The sequence below is a fragment of the Protobothrops mucrosquamatus genome, unplaced genomic scaffold, assembly GCF_001527695.2.
Source record: "Protobothrops mucrosquamatus isolate PMUCROS unplaced genomic scaffold, P.Mucros_1.0 scaffold1490, whole genome shotgun sequence".
NCBI lineage: Eukaryota > Metazoa > Chordata > Lepidosauria > Squamata > Viperidae > Protobothrops > Protobothrops mucrosquamatus.
In genome coordinates, this window is record NW_015387665.1 from 136,029 (window position 1) to 151,586 (window position 15,558).

The 15,558-nt window shown below is 38.0% G+C and overlaps 1 protein-coding gene across 1 annotated transcript in view; it reads right to left on the minus strand.

The window, feature by feature from the left end:
• POSTN (periostin) overlaps positions 1-15,558 on the minus strand; it is a gene marked incomplete in the record, with an annotated part of 124,634 nt that overhangs the window by 6,400 nt on the left and 102,676 nt on the right. The window contains 6 exon segments of the mRNA XM_015822188.1: positions 1,748-1,828; positions 2,924-3,013; positions 3,658-3,753; positions 4,620-4,676; positions 8,016-8,061; positions 13,564-13,631. Of these exon segments, the coding sequence (XP_015677674.1) occupies positions 1,748-1,828; positions 2,924-3,013; positions 3,658-3,753; positions 4,620-4,676; positions 8,016-8,061; positions 13,564-13,631 (438 nt within the window).

Sequence of the window (15,558 nt, forward strand, 5' to 3'; positions counted from 1 at the left end):
CTGGCATGTCATATGCAAAATCAAAACACTGAGATTTCAAAAGATGGATGAACACTTGTGACAACTAAGTAAATGAATTGCTGAAAGATGTCCTTATAGAATTCATTATTACATTATTTATAGAAGATTAAATTTCTGCTGTTTTCACTGAGATTTGAATGTGCTGTAAACATGCATAAAGTATAAAATGTAATTTAATGCTGCAACCTGCCAGGAATCTTGAGAGATGGAAAGTACATAAATAATTTTAATGTATAAAAATAATGTTATACATTATTTTAACTTTAGCATGAGGTTAGAAGATCAAGGGCTTCAGAAAATATTGCCCAAATTACTGATTTCCTTTTTTAAAAATTAAAAGGCAAGACAAGAAGCAATGGATGGAACTAATCAAGGAGAGAAGCAACCTAGAATTAAGGAGAAATTTCCTGACAATGAGAACAATAAAGCAGTGGAACAGCTTGCCTTCAGAAGTTGTGGGTGCTCCATCACTGGAAGTTTTTATAAAGAGACTGGAAGCCATTTGTCTGAAATGGTATAGAGTCTCCTGCTTGAGCAGGGATTGAACTAGAAGATCTCCAAGGTCCCTTCCAACTCTATTATTTTGTTCTGTTCTTCATTCTAGCTATTTGGATAATTCTAATCTACCGATTAAGTAAAGGCATTCTAAAGTAATAAAGATGAATAAAGTAATCATTATAGATTTAAAAGTTATAGATGATTTAGTTCTTTCTTGGCAAAGAATACTTTAGCTAAGGACCAGGATCTCATTTTTGGCAATATAATAGAATAAATCCTTATATGTTATGATGGCTAATATTCTCAAATGTGGAATACCAAGAAAGTTAACCATAAAATGGAAGTAAAATCCTCCTTGTATGCCTGGTTGAGATTGGGAATGAAGCAGCATGTACTGTCACAGCATCCTTTGAGAGATAGCAATACCAAACCTTTGCTATGAATTGGAAGACCATTATTCAAAAGTGGTTTCTTGGGAGTAGTCCACATGTTTTCATTCTTTGAATTGAATCATTCTTCAATACTATCAGTCACTCCTCATTTACCTGTAGTCTTTGTGTCAGCTAATAGTTTTCATGATACTGCTATATCTGGCAATAAACCTAGCTGCTACCCCAGCTATACTGAGCATTGCCTGAAGACTTTGGTTTTGTTGAATCATAGTGCCAAGCCATAGCAAAAAGATGTTTATTGCAATGAAAAATTAAAGCTCTTCTAGTTAATTAACCTATAACTTAAAAACCTGACACAACATGCTCAATATTAAGAGATACTCTTCATATGCAAAGAATTGTAATTATTAAGTTTCTAATTGTAAGTTTAAAGCATAGAATCTGTAGATGATTGAAAAGAATATTAAGCATGCCTTTGTTAACTTATGAGCAATGAATATTCATTATAATTAATAAGGGAAAAGATCTGGAATTTTCCCAATGTTTTTATAAATATTTCTTAGAGTTCCAAATGTATTAGGTTATATGGGGATGGGAATCTTCAGTGCTCACTTGAAACTGTTTAAAGACTGAACATAAACAAAAAAAAATATTTTTCCTCAGTATGGTTTTGTGGAAGAAAGCAGAATACCCAAATATCTTGCTTTCATATACAATCCTTGAAATTTGGTCCATAGATTTTTCTTTACTTGAATCAGTCTTTAAAAAGTTAAGACATCAGCTTGTCAATTCTTAAAGTTCATTAGGATGAAATTAGTTTTCTTGCACTCACTAACCTCCCTGGAGGAATCGTTTGATTTCTTCATCATCCAGTAAATGACCATCACCTTCAATGAGTTTAGTCACCTTGGTAATCTCTGACAGGACATATATTCATGGCATGAAATTGTTGTATAGGACAATATGGGAAAAATATAACTACAGTAAATTAATAAATTTATTTTATAATTATTTTATTTTTTATAAATAATTAGTATTTGACTAATTTTGCAGTAAAATTCAATTGAAAGTAATTGTGTTCTGCAAAACTTCATAGCAGACAATTTGAATATTGATATGAATGCTGAAAATCTTTATGTTATAAAGATTTCCATTGACAACATTCAGTATAGTAAGTGATGTTGAGATTGCTTTTTTAATTATTATTTATAAAATTTACATATTGTATGAATGAGGCAGGCTTTAAATTGAGTTTAGAATTCAGGTGCTGTTCTATTCGTACTGTTGAATTTTCATAAATGTAGCCATTTCAGATAACGAACAAGCTTNTATCCACTCCTCCATCAGTAGTGATTCTAGTATATTTCAGTTCAGGGCCTGAAAAAGATTCAGCAATTTCACTTGGAATTTCTATAATTTCTTTTCTGTACTCTTAATGTTATATTGTGATTATCAGGATCTTCCTTAATACTATGTGATTATAAAATTATATTATATGTGATGTGTTTGGTAACTGGCATGTCATATGTAAAATAAAAACACTGAGATTTCAAAAGATGGATGAACACTTGTGACAACTAAGTAAATGAATTGCTGAAAGATGTCCATATAGAATTCATTATTGCATTATTTATAAAAGATTAAATTTCTGCTGTCTTCACTGAGATTTGAATGTGCTGTAAACATGCATGAAGTAAAATAAAAAACAGTAAGAGGAGCACATACAAGTAAAGGAAACTTTGAGCACAAATTACATCTTTTTGTATAGAGAGCAGAGGATATATCTAGGATATTTTAGTTGGATGACTGAAGATTTCTTAAAGTTTCATTTCTTGTGCCTGAAACTATGTTGTACTGTCAGTCATCAGAGAGACTATTTTTGTTGCCAAAACTAAATACAAATGTCCCAGAATCAGAATTTACAAGAAAATTTAAAATAGTACATATTATTCACCACAGGTCAGTATGAAATTTGAATTTTTAAGAGTGAAACTACTTTAAATGAATTTTACCTTGAATAATTCTTTCTTCAGTCACCTCTTTTTCAGTCACTTCCACAGGATGTCCATCAATTATTTTTGTGTATTTTTTAATTTTAGGCTCTATAAGAAAACATTTTTAAATAAATGACAAAATCATTGCAATGCACTGGGCTGCTTTTGGACCTTTGGACAGTGGCAAAAATGTTAGAAATAGTTAATTCAAATGTTTTCACTTAAAAGAAAAGAGCATGCCATTTTTCCAAGACTATATACCTTCAATCTCAAACTAAAATTGTTGTTGTTGTGTTTTTTAAAAAAATCTGAATAAAAATATTTAGTTATTTTAAAACATATATTGAAATTTTTGCTTGTTGTCTTACAGTTTTATTGAGAGCTTTGAATAACAAAAATATCATGTTTCTTGATATTTCTGCAGTTGAAGGTCATCAAAATATTGATTGAATCATTAAGAAATTAATAGAATTGGCAAGTGTTATAGCTACATTGCATCTTAGGTTTATAGTTCAATAACCTTTTAGCATGCAGAGTGAAAAATGGTTTCTTTTATTTGCATTAATAAGAAAGAAATAAAAGTTAAAACATTTAATTTCCTGATGCAATATATATGATTAAAACATGCTAAAAGCAAATCTATAGCTGCAAGACCCAGTCTTCCCACTTGCATCTAAATTTTGGAACTGGTATTTGGAACTCTTTTCAAAATCCTTCTAGTTAGTACTGCCCAGACCACAAAATATATTCACCTCCATGAATCACTTTAGTTATTGTCTCTCCTTCCCTGACCAGCTTAAATTCTGGCTCCCCTTCAATCACTTTGGTGAACTTTGTGATGGATGGCACTGCAAAGCATTGTTAAAACATCATGAAATGTGATGAAAATGATATACATTTTAGGTAAGTTTCAAAATATCTAGGAGAAAAATACTCTTGAAAACATAATGCCTAGGAATCAACTGCAGAGCTAGTTCTAAAGCTTCTGAATTTAACAGAGTATATTCAGAACAATATAGTCATACCATAATCAGAGGATAGCATTAAACTGAGGTTTCAACTTGGGTGGCCAGATTTGAAATATGAAAAATTGTTGGCATACAGTATACTTTAACCTATATTGGTATTTATTTGTTTTGATATAATGCATATTATGTAAGCAAATATCATAGATGTTTGCATGAATGGGCAGATTGACAAATTTGCAGCTATTTGATATAACCATAGCAAATCATAAATCTCATTTGCCATTTTGAACTTTGATATTGTTTATTTGTTTGTCATTTTTTATAAGCTGCCTCAAATGTTCAAGCAACTTTTTAAACAATAAATCAAGCAGAATAATGAACAACAACAACAAAACAATATATTATTATTTTAGGAAAGGAAGTTGCCCCCATTTTGGTTTCTGTTGCTTTTTGGGTAAGCAAAGCTCAGATAATGGGGTGATATTACTACTAAGCACACAATCTCTTCTTTCTCCAATCACAAATTGAGTATAGGAATTCTGCTGAAAAATATAGATTGATTCTTCCTCCTTGACTATGTGGTTTTTCTGCAGTTCTAAGTAAATTTATAGATTTTGTAAAAGTTTTCATTAAAACATAATTGATTATAGGAACAAACTGTTACTGAAAGATATTACAGTATTACATGCTATTTCCAGTAGGGATACTTGGCGAGGTTGCTCTTTGTTCTCTTTCACACAGCTCACCTTCAATCTCCTTTCGAATTGTGGAACCGCCAACTATCTTTGTAATTTTTTTAATATCTGTGGGAAGAAATAGTTTGATCACTTGTGATTTTTGTCTTTTAAACAAACACAGTTATCTAACTAATTCTGCTAGGATTTTATCTTCCTTTATCCATGGTAGTTATAAAATCTCTTGAATCTTTCCATACAAATATGTTTAAAATACATGGCATATTGAAAACATATAGAATATGAGAAGAAAAAATATATCAGAGTTTTGTTTGAAATTTTCATTATGCCCTTTCTCACCTTAAAGTTTAGGAAAAAAATAAAATATTTCTTTTCCACATGTGATCAGAATATGGCCAACACATTTCCACAGCTGACTTGAGGTTTGCACATCTAGTCACCTTCTCTGGTAGACATTCTCCCTAACTTAGCTTTGACAACTTTTATCGGTCTCCAGCCTTCCCTTTTTAGAAAAAGTGGATGAGAAGATGACAATGGCTCAGATCAGAAGAAATGGATTATCTGGATTTCTGCCAGTCAAGATTTAGACCCATCCATATATCTTCATTAGGACATTGATGAGGAAGCATGCCTCTCTTGGACCTACCAGGCAGCTGGCAACCATGGCATCCTGTAAATTGCTTAGAAGAGCTGGAGGTTTGAGGCTCTATCCTTCTGCTTCTCTGAATGAGGAATTCCAGTCTGCAATATTTTTATTTATTGGCCACCTAATTCACTCATGGTGATTCAATTATGGGGGGCAGGGGAATACTGAAAGCCATGGTTGCTCCAATGCAGGATACCACAAGACTCAATGCTCTTCCCCATGTTATTTAGCATCTATATGAAGCCACTGGAATAATTCTGGCAGATTAGGATGAAATGTCATCAATATATGGATAATATTCAATTATGCATTGCTACTTCAGGCCTGTTTATTGTAGAAGTTAAGGCATCAGGCTAGAAACCAGGAGACCATGAGATATAATCCCACCCTAGGCATGAAACCATGAAACCACATACTTCAATGAGTATATGGAAACTATTAGATCTAGATGAGTTAAAAAAAAAACCTACAATGAATCCCTCAAAGACCAAGTCCTTTTTTGTCAATAAACTTCCAGGAACTTCAGGAACTCTAGATAGATTGCACTTCCTATGAAGGAATTGGTTCATGATTGAGGGATCTTCCTGGATTCATATCAAATGCTTAAAGCAGTAAGTTTAGGCTATGGCTGGGTCCTGGGTCATCTTCAGTTGATGTGCCCATTACCAGGGCTTTTTTTTGTCATAGAACGCCCAGAACGGAAATCCAGCACCTTTTTTGGATGGAACCTTGTAGAGTAGGCAAGGAGGGTTGTATGACAGGTGTGAGTTCCGGCACCTTTTTTTTTTTTTTTTTTACAAAAAAAGCACTGCCCATTACAATGCATATATATTTAGATATTTGGGGAAAGAATGATATACAAACCAAGCAGTTGTGCGGCAGCAGCCAAAAAAGCTAATACAGTCCTTGGTTGTATAAAAAGAGGCATAGAATCAAAATCACATGAAGTATTAGTACTGCTTTATAAAGCCTTAGTAAGGCCACATCTGGAATATTGCATCCAATTTTGGTCACCACATTACAAAAAAGATGTTGAGACTTTGGAATAAGTGCAAAGAAGATCAACTAAGATGATTAAAGGCCTGGCTCTTGGCTCTTATAAGATGGGTTTGATTAAGAGAATTATTTTACATAGGGTGTAAAGAAAACAACTTTCCAGTTGTCAAAGACTGAAAGAGATATGTGCTTATTTATATTATTTATATTGTGCATATACAAAGATGGAGAAGTATGTTTGTGAATGGACTAATTTTAATAACTTTTAAGGTTTTGTACCTTTTTAAAGTTTAGTTTAATTTTAATTTGAAATATTTTATTGTATTACCATTGCTTATTTTTATTTTTGTTAATTTCATCATAATTTATAATTTTAAGAAAGTTATAATCGTACTTAAACCAGGATCCCTTGACAATAGTAGTTTGTGCTTTGACTATCATTCAGCTGGATTCAAAACACATTCAACATGGGACTTTTTTAAGATGACCAGAAGGTGTAGCATATGGCAGTTAGCTTACTGACAATTCCTTCATAGCCATGTAATATCACTACAAAGGTCACAGTATTGGTTATTAGTAGGCTTTCAGGCCCAATTCAAATTCTCTCAAGTCCCACCTTTCCTAGATTGAATCTGCCATTCTAATAATAACATAACAAGAATGTCTGCTTAGAGATGTGCCTTCTCTGCTGTGGTCTCTATACTTTGGATCCCTTTGCTTTGGAAGGTTCACACCGCTTTCTCCCTTCTGGCATTTCATAAAGTTATTAAAACAACACTATTATATCTTAGTTTTAAGGTGGGTTAAATGTTTCTAGCCACCATCTGAGGGATTTTAGTTAATTATATGTCTTTCTTTTCAGTTTGCATTTTTACTTTGTCATGTCTATGGTTTGGAGAAGATTATAAAAACTGTTGAATAAATAAAATCTTGGTATATAAAGTAGATGACTGTTGTTGAATCATCAGCAATGGTATTGTAAGCAATAATAAAAAACCCTCCAATATTAATCATATCCTGGGGTAAATTCAGATTACTAGTCTGGCAACCAATGATGCATTGGCTGCACAAAGGAGTAATGTCTACTATTTTCTGTGCTTATTTCAGCTGTATTCCAAATGTGGTCTTACCAGTGCAGTATAAACTGGTACTAGCACTTTGCATGATCTTGATACAACCCCTCTGTTCCCAACTCACTAACTTGATCAATGTTAAGAACCTTATAACAAAGTCTGCAAATAAATAATCTGTTTTATTAAGATATTATGATTCAAGTCAAATTATCAAAAGATCTCATTTTGAAAACACTCTTTTGGAGCTAAAAGCATTCCAATGAGATACAACCAGCATTCTATATTATAAAACAAGATTTGTTTCATCCCGTGATAGCCATCTAGGAGTGTAAAATGCACTTGTGAATCTTCACTGGCTTCATTGTAATTAATTTGAGTTTGTCTTGAGATTATCATCAATCTTTTTTTTAATTTTGATGTATTCAAAACTGAGGGAATTGGGCCCAGACATGCCATCATCATCACCTCCCCATCATCCTTCCTTACCACTTCCTTTTCCAAATGGCTAGAAATAAAGTCAGGATAGTTTGCAGCAAATACAAGATCACTGTGATGTTGCCATGTACAGCATATCATGACTAGAAACAGGATGTTTGAATGCCTCAAACATTCCAAATCCATAAATCTTCAAGCTGCCAAGGCTGAGAAACACTGTCCTTATCTAAACCGCCAAATGATTTTTCATGCCTGTAAATATTTGCAACCGAACATTTTAGCCTTTAAACTACTTACTGTAAAATGTTAGTGGAATTTCTTTAAATGTGCTACCACGGATAAACTGTGAAAAAAATTTTTTTAAGGTTCAGTCAAATCATCTGTATTATAAGAAACAAAAAAATAAATAAAATAAATAATAAATAAAAACAGTGCAGTTACAATGCATTAAGTGGGCCAATTCTATTACACAAAAAGATTAATGAAAATCTGAAAATAAACAAAGTAGAGAAATCATGCAGAGAATGGCTTCTGGGAGTTTTTCAAAGTCCTTAATAGTAGCTCTATTCTGGATCATGCATTCAGAGACTTAAGGAATTGAGCAGTCAGCAAGATTCTCAGTTACTGTATGATTATCTCTACCATAGGGATGCATAGCTCCCAGCTAGTTCATTTCTGAACTCTACTTTTCTTTTAATAGCTTTCAGTAAGAGATGGTTGGTTGGTTGGATAGACACTGGATTACTGAAATTTAGCAGAAAACAAAAATCAACTCACTGCCAACTGGCTGTAGAATGGCATAGAATGAAGAAGAAGGCATATGTCCTTCTGCATACAAACTCTTTCAAGACAGCTTTCTTCTTCTACATAGCATTTTGATCTCCCAGGCGACTGATATTTTTGTGTAAGAAAAGAACAAAACTAATAACCCAATATCCTGGCTGAGTTGTTACTGGCAATTCTTCCTTCTCAATAGAAAGAAGGGCGGGAGGGGGAGAAGCAAGCAAGCAAGCAATGTCTTAAGACATGGGTGTCAAACTCGCCAGTCCTGTGACGTGTCGTGACGTATCGCAACTCTTTTTGTATTGCCGGCAATGGGGTAGGCGCGGCTTCAGTATGATGAAACCGGCCTGCGGGCTGGCAGTTTGACACCCCTGTCTTAAGAGAAGACTCACTCAGCTTCAAGGTATAAACTCAAGATCGCAATCATTAGCACCTACTTTCAAAGCATAATATGCTTGCAATGACTTGCTTCTGTGGAGGTCTTATTGCTTACAAAATTGCACTGCAATCCACAAGGAAGAAGTAGAAATAATTCTGAATATTAACAAAGAGAAAGGACCTCTTTTTTGACAGGGAATTATTTAAAATACTTTGTCAACACATACACCCAATCAGTACTCATAAATATATATATTTGTATTAATTGTGAGATTTATGAGGGTGGAGGTTTGTTCTCCAAGCTTGTGGGTTAGTTTCAAAATATTTTATTATCAGGTTAGGTAACATCTTCCATGGAATTTCCCCTAAATTCCACTGAAGACATTGCCTAGCCTGGTAACAAAACGTTCAGAAACCAACCCACAAGCTCGGAGAATGAACCTCCACCCTCATCCTACACCCGAGCTACCATTATTTGCCACCATCGATGAGATTTATCTCTAAGCAAACATGCCTAAGATTAATCATGGAATGGGAAGTAAATGCCAACTGTTGTGTCCTGAGCCTGCAAAAGCAGGCTCGGGACGTTGCAAGAGTCCCGGGCATTTGCAAAAGCTGCCCGGGACCAGACTGAGTGGCGCCGGCCTTGTGCACATGCGCAAGGTGGGAAAAGACCGCCTCATGATTGGTTGAACTTGCCCGGGGATCAGAAGGTATAAATAGAGGCCTGCGTGCCTCTGCTCGGGTTGTTCGTAGAATGGAAGCAGAGAATAAAGACTTGTTAGAAATGCTTCGTCTCAAGCGCCATTATTCTCCGGACTTAACACTGGCGACGAGGATGGGATCCAGTCTACACAGCTAGGAAAGCTTGAAGACTCACCCAAAGAAGTCCGGAAGAGAAAACGGCGTGGAAGTCAGCGTTATCCTGCCAGTACAAAATCGCTGGAGGGTGCGTGNTTACTGACCACAAGCCTTTGCTGGGGTTATTCACTACATCCAAACAAACACCTCACATCCTGTCCCCTCGTATGCTGCGTTGGTCCATCTTCCTGTCAGCTTATGATTATTTACTGGTCCACAAGCCTGGCAAGGATATGGGTCATGCAGATGCATTGAGTAGGCTGCCATTGCCTACTGTGGAGCCTGATCCCGCTCCAGCTGTACACATATTGTCCATTCAGGAATTGCCTGAGTGTCCCCTCAATGCTAGGGATGTGGCTGCTGAAACTGCCACTGACCACACGCTCAAACGCGTGCTGTCATGGGTCCTGTCAGGTTGGCCTGATAGGTGCCCTGCGGAGGATTTTCAACGTTTTTGGGTCAAGAGGCATGAGTTGTCCACTTTCAACGGCTGCCTCCTTTGGGGATCGAGAGTTGTGATTCCGGCCTCTTTGAGGACTAGAATCTTGATTTCATTACATGAAGGCCACCCCGGAATCGTCAGGATGAAAGCGCTTGCACGCAGCCATCTGTGGTGGCCTGGCATTGATCGGGCCATCGAGGCCCAGGTACATGGGTGTCATGCATGTCAGCAGTCCAGGCCTGAAATGCCCCAGGCCCCTGTGCACAGGTGGGAGGAAACACACACTCCATGGTCTAGGATACATGTAGATTACGCTGGGCCCTTTCAGGGACAATTCTTCCTGGTTGTTGTTGATAGCCATTCCAAATGGCTGGAGGTCGTGCCTGTGTCTTTTACCACAGCCGCCAAAACCATTCAAGTGTTGAGAAACATTTTTGCTGCACACGGGCTGCCAGATGTTCTGGTGTCAGATAATGGTCCTCAATTTACTTCTACTGAGTTTCAGGGATTTCTACAGGCCAACATGATCCGCCACGCTGCTTCAGCTCCCTTCCATCCTTCCACCAACGGTCTGGCTGAACGGATGGTCCGCGTCGCCAAGGACGCCCTCAAGAAGCTGACTTACGGCAATTGGCATCACAGGTTGGCTGACTTTCTTCTGGCACATCGTACTACTCCGTGCACTGCCACGGGTAAGTGCCAGGCCAAACTCCGTTGGGGTCATCGGCTCGTGACTAAATTGGACAGGCTGCATCCGGAGCGTGTAGCATCTCAGGTGTCCCAGCCACACCCACCATGGGTCCTGCGTGAAGGCGATCCTGTCTGGGCCAGGAACTACGGGCCTGGACACCTCTGGGTCCCGGCGGTGGTCTGCAAGGTCTCGAGGCCACTGTCCTACGAGGTGTCACTGGAAGACGGCCGTGTTCTTCGCCGCCACATTGATCAATTACGTGTGAGGCGGGACTCGCCTGGGGTTCCTCCTCAGTCTCCTCTGGGGGGGAGGAGGAATGGGAAATGCATTCTGAGAATCAGAATCTGCTGCCAACAATGGTTGTGGGGAATGACACAGGCTCTCAACACCCAGGTTCCACTGGAGATTCAGGTAGCAATTCATGGGGACGGGGGTACACAGACACCCCCCCACACACTCCAGCCTGGGAGTCCCACCGGAGGGATACTAACTATCCACACCTCACAAACAATACTCAAGACACGGAGAATCACTGGGAGCATACTCACAACTCACAACATGCAAGAGAGCAGGCAAAACAGAGGGGAAACACATCCTTTGCTGAAATGGCTCATAGAAGGATGTCCCCACGCTTAAGGGCTAACAGGGAGGCATCCCTAAACCTTAACACTACAGGAAGGAGCCAGGAAAACCACACTCCGTCAGGGAACACGGAGATGAGTTCAGAGGGGTTGGAAAACTCCATTGGTGGTAGGTCAACCGGGTATAGTGATCAACAGAGTTCTGACTTCTCAAGCCTAAGAGACGGGCAGGAAAGTCAAACTGAAGTCACACAACAACCACAAGGAAATTCACCTAGTGTGGGNGTCCCGGGCATTTGCAAAAGCTGCCCGGGACCAGACTGAGTGGCGCCGGCCTTGTGCGCATGCGCAAGGCGGGAAAAGACCGCCTCATGATTGGTTGAACTTGCCCGGGGATCAGAAGGTATAAATAGAGGCCTGCGTGCCTCTGCTCGGGTTGTTCGTAGAATGGAAGCAGAGAATAAAGACTTGTTAGAAATGCTTCATCTCAAGCGCCATTATTCTCCGGACTTAACACCAACCATATTCATTTTATTGTGAAAATGTAAATAATATAGATGTACAGAATCAACTTTGAGAGAAAATCTCCTTAAAACTGGTGCTTTTTCATATCAAAGATTTTAAATATTATGAAAGAAGAGAAGGGGGGAAGTTTCCTTTTTTTTTCTTTTGACAAGAAAGACCTTTGACAAGGTCCTATGGGAAAAAAAAACACATCATGACTAACTGTCCGTTGAAGCATTAGACGGACATGGATAAAATGGAACGGAATTCTCTGCATCCTAACCATACCCCCACTTTTTCTAAAAAGTTCTTTTTCCCAGGTGATGCTGAATGGGAATGGAAAGGAATCCAGGGTTTCCATCAATCATTGCCCTCAAATTTCTTGACATTAAATCTCTAAGGGCAGCTGTAGCTCCCAACTGCATTACTGAGGTACAACAAAATTTAGCTCTCTGAGAAGCATAGTTTATGTTGACACACTTTTCAATCACAGGAAAAGTGCTCATTAACACAGCCATGAGGAAGAGTAATTATCTATGTCAGACTTGTCTGAAAGGTGCTTTTTCAAGAGGCAACTGGACTTTCTTGTTTTTGTTTGAAGACGTTTCACTTCTCATCCAAGAAGCTTCTTCAGCTCTGACTGGATGGTGGGGAAAGGAAGGATTTATATTTCTTGCAGACAGCTGGTCATTTGCATTCTAGATGGCCTCTTTGGCCCCTTTTGAAGACAACAAAGTCCATATTTTGGACAGAGAGGAGCGCTGGTTTAAAAAGGGTCAAAGAGGCCAAGAATAGAATAGAATAGAATAGAATAGAATAGAATAGAATAGAATAGAATAGAATAGAATAGAATAGAATAGAACCTTGGAAGTCTTCTAGTCCAGCCCTCTGCTCAAGCAGGAGAACCTATACCATTTCAGACAAGTGACTGTCTATGTCAAAATTAAACAGCCCTTTCTCAACAGATGGGGAGAGATACAACATCATCTATCTCTTGTCTACAACACAGTCCTTTCAGCAGTTCCAAGAATGCTCCACACTCATTTGCACTACTCAGATGACCCTGAGGATACAGATAAACCTCCAAGTGGCCTCAATGACTCTTTAAAAGAATGCAAATGACCAGCTGTCTGAAAGAAATATAAATCCTTCCTTTCCCCACCATCCAATTAGAGCTGAAGAAGCTTCTTGAATGAGAAGCAAAACATTTTCAGACAAAAACAAGAAAATCCAGTTGCCTCATGAAAAAGTACCTTTGGGACAACCATGACCTGGATCACTGAGAATCTCCATAGAAATATGTCCACCTTGATGGAACTGATGGCCATAAAAATGTTTGCAAAGTAATATTTTGTGGCAGAAAAACTATACACATATTCCATGGATGATAACTGATTTCCACATCTTATTTAAGACTGAATTCCCCTTAACTTTTAGTGAATATGCTCTAAATGTTGCTAAAATATTTCACCTCTAGACAAGATGTGTGGCATATACATTTAATAATCATAATAAATGAAAGGAAGAGGTAATATAGTAGGAAAATAGAGATAATAAACATGATCTGTATTCTTTCTACCTCAAAGCACAACCAAATAATCATACCTTGATCTGAATGTACTTAATCAATTTTCTGAGAATTGCAAGAAGCTGATCATTTCCAACTGGCATATCTAAAACAAAATATATTTATTAAGTTAAATAACCATAAAGCAATTGTTAAAAAATAAAAGCTAGTTTGGAATCCCAAAACATCTGGGAAACAGGCATGTCTTATGAGTCATTTTTCTGAGGATGGGAGGATGATAGAAAAGTAAACTTTCTTCATTTCCACTATTATCAATTGATACAGTTATGTGTTCTGTTCTGTCATATTTATTAAAATAAGTACTTGGAAGACACATCTGGACAACGTGGTGCAATGAGCCCTTAGGTCCACAAATGTCATCATTTTTATATATATATATATAAGTAGAGGACTATTAGTCCCTGCAGCCTTAAATCTTTTTGAGGTTAAAACATTGACACAATTCTCTACAGGGCACAAAGAAGAATTTTTTTAACTAAAGTCATTGCAAACCATACAAACAAAATTCCTGTAATCAATTTTAGCTGCACCCAGCAGGATAGTTGAGAATTCAGCCAGGAATTCTTCAAATTCAAGTCAGAGCCTGGAAGATGATAACTTTCTGACTGAAAATGCCATTCTTCCTGGTGGCTTTGACCCCTCAATCCTCCCTGGAAGCAGGCAATAGAGCACAAACTGGTCTTATATGGGCTTTCCCCATTTTTCTTAATCTCACTAGGCTATGATCAAGTCAAGTAATTGGTATTCAACAGAATAGGAGATATGGAGTTCCAATCTGAAGTTAATAGGATACCCCTCCACAGCAAAAATTGGATTAGATGTGGTATATGAGAACCAGCAAGATACCTGAAAGATATAACCTTTCCTAAAAGCAGAATAGCATTTTTTAGAGCTAGATTTAGCAATAGCAATAGCACTTAGATTTATATACGGCTTCAGGGTGCTTTACAGCATTCTCTAAGTGGTTTACAATGTCAGCATATTGCCCCCAACAATCTGGGTCTTCATTTTACCGATCTTGGAAGGATGGAAGGCTTTGAGCCTCATCAGGATTGAACTCCTGGCAGAGGGCAGAGTTAGCCTGCAATTCTGCATTCTGCCATCATGGCTCCATGGCTGAGAGGAAGACTTAATATCTTCCCCTCAGTACTCCTGCAAGGCAGGTAAAATAACCCCCCCCCTAGCAGAGCAAACGTATACATGTGGCAATAAGAAAATTGAAAACACCCCATGTCTTATTATACTGCAAATACTAAAGGAGAATATTTTAGCTCAGAGTTGAAGTGAAGGGTCCTTGGTGCTTTCTGAACTTGATAGTTTTCTTGTAGATGTTTTATTACCCAAAGTAGGTAACATCATCAGTAGTAATAAGGAATGGGGTTTGCTCTCAGTTTATATTCTAGTGGTTTGCCCTGTCAGTGTTGATGGGAGTGGTCTTGGAGGTTCTTTGGTTCAGCTGTTTACTGTACCCCTGCTTACTGTTGGCTTGTTTGTCAGTTTCTTGAGTGGGCTATTGTTTATTTGATTATTGGTCTGATGTTAATCTTGGAATTAATCTATGCTCATCTGGTTGCTTATTGCTGGTTGAGAGATGCTTAGGTCTTGACTTCCGACTGTGACGTCATCGTGGAGCGGGTGAAGGAATAGATCTCTGTTCCTAAATCCCGGGAAATCTTCGCTAAGAGCCCAGAAAGGGCTTTGCCGATCCCGGAGAGATTGGTAAACTAAAGAGGAAGCTTCAGAGAAGCCGGGTGGAACGCAAACACCCGAGCAAACCGGAGCTGCACTCTTAAAATTGGCGGAGAAGAAGCCAGTCTTTAAGGCCGGCCTGGAGCGATGGCGGCAGTCTGAGAGGGAAGCGAAAAGTGGAACTGACAGCTTCGTACGGGAGACGAGGAAAACCCCTGAAGGAGGTGAGGAACATTTGGCTGAGAGAAGGCGCAGAAAAGCAGAGCAATAAGGAGAGAGACATAGCGGCAACTGAATTGGAATAGCGCGGAGAAGGGAGCGAT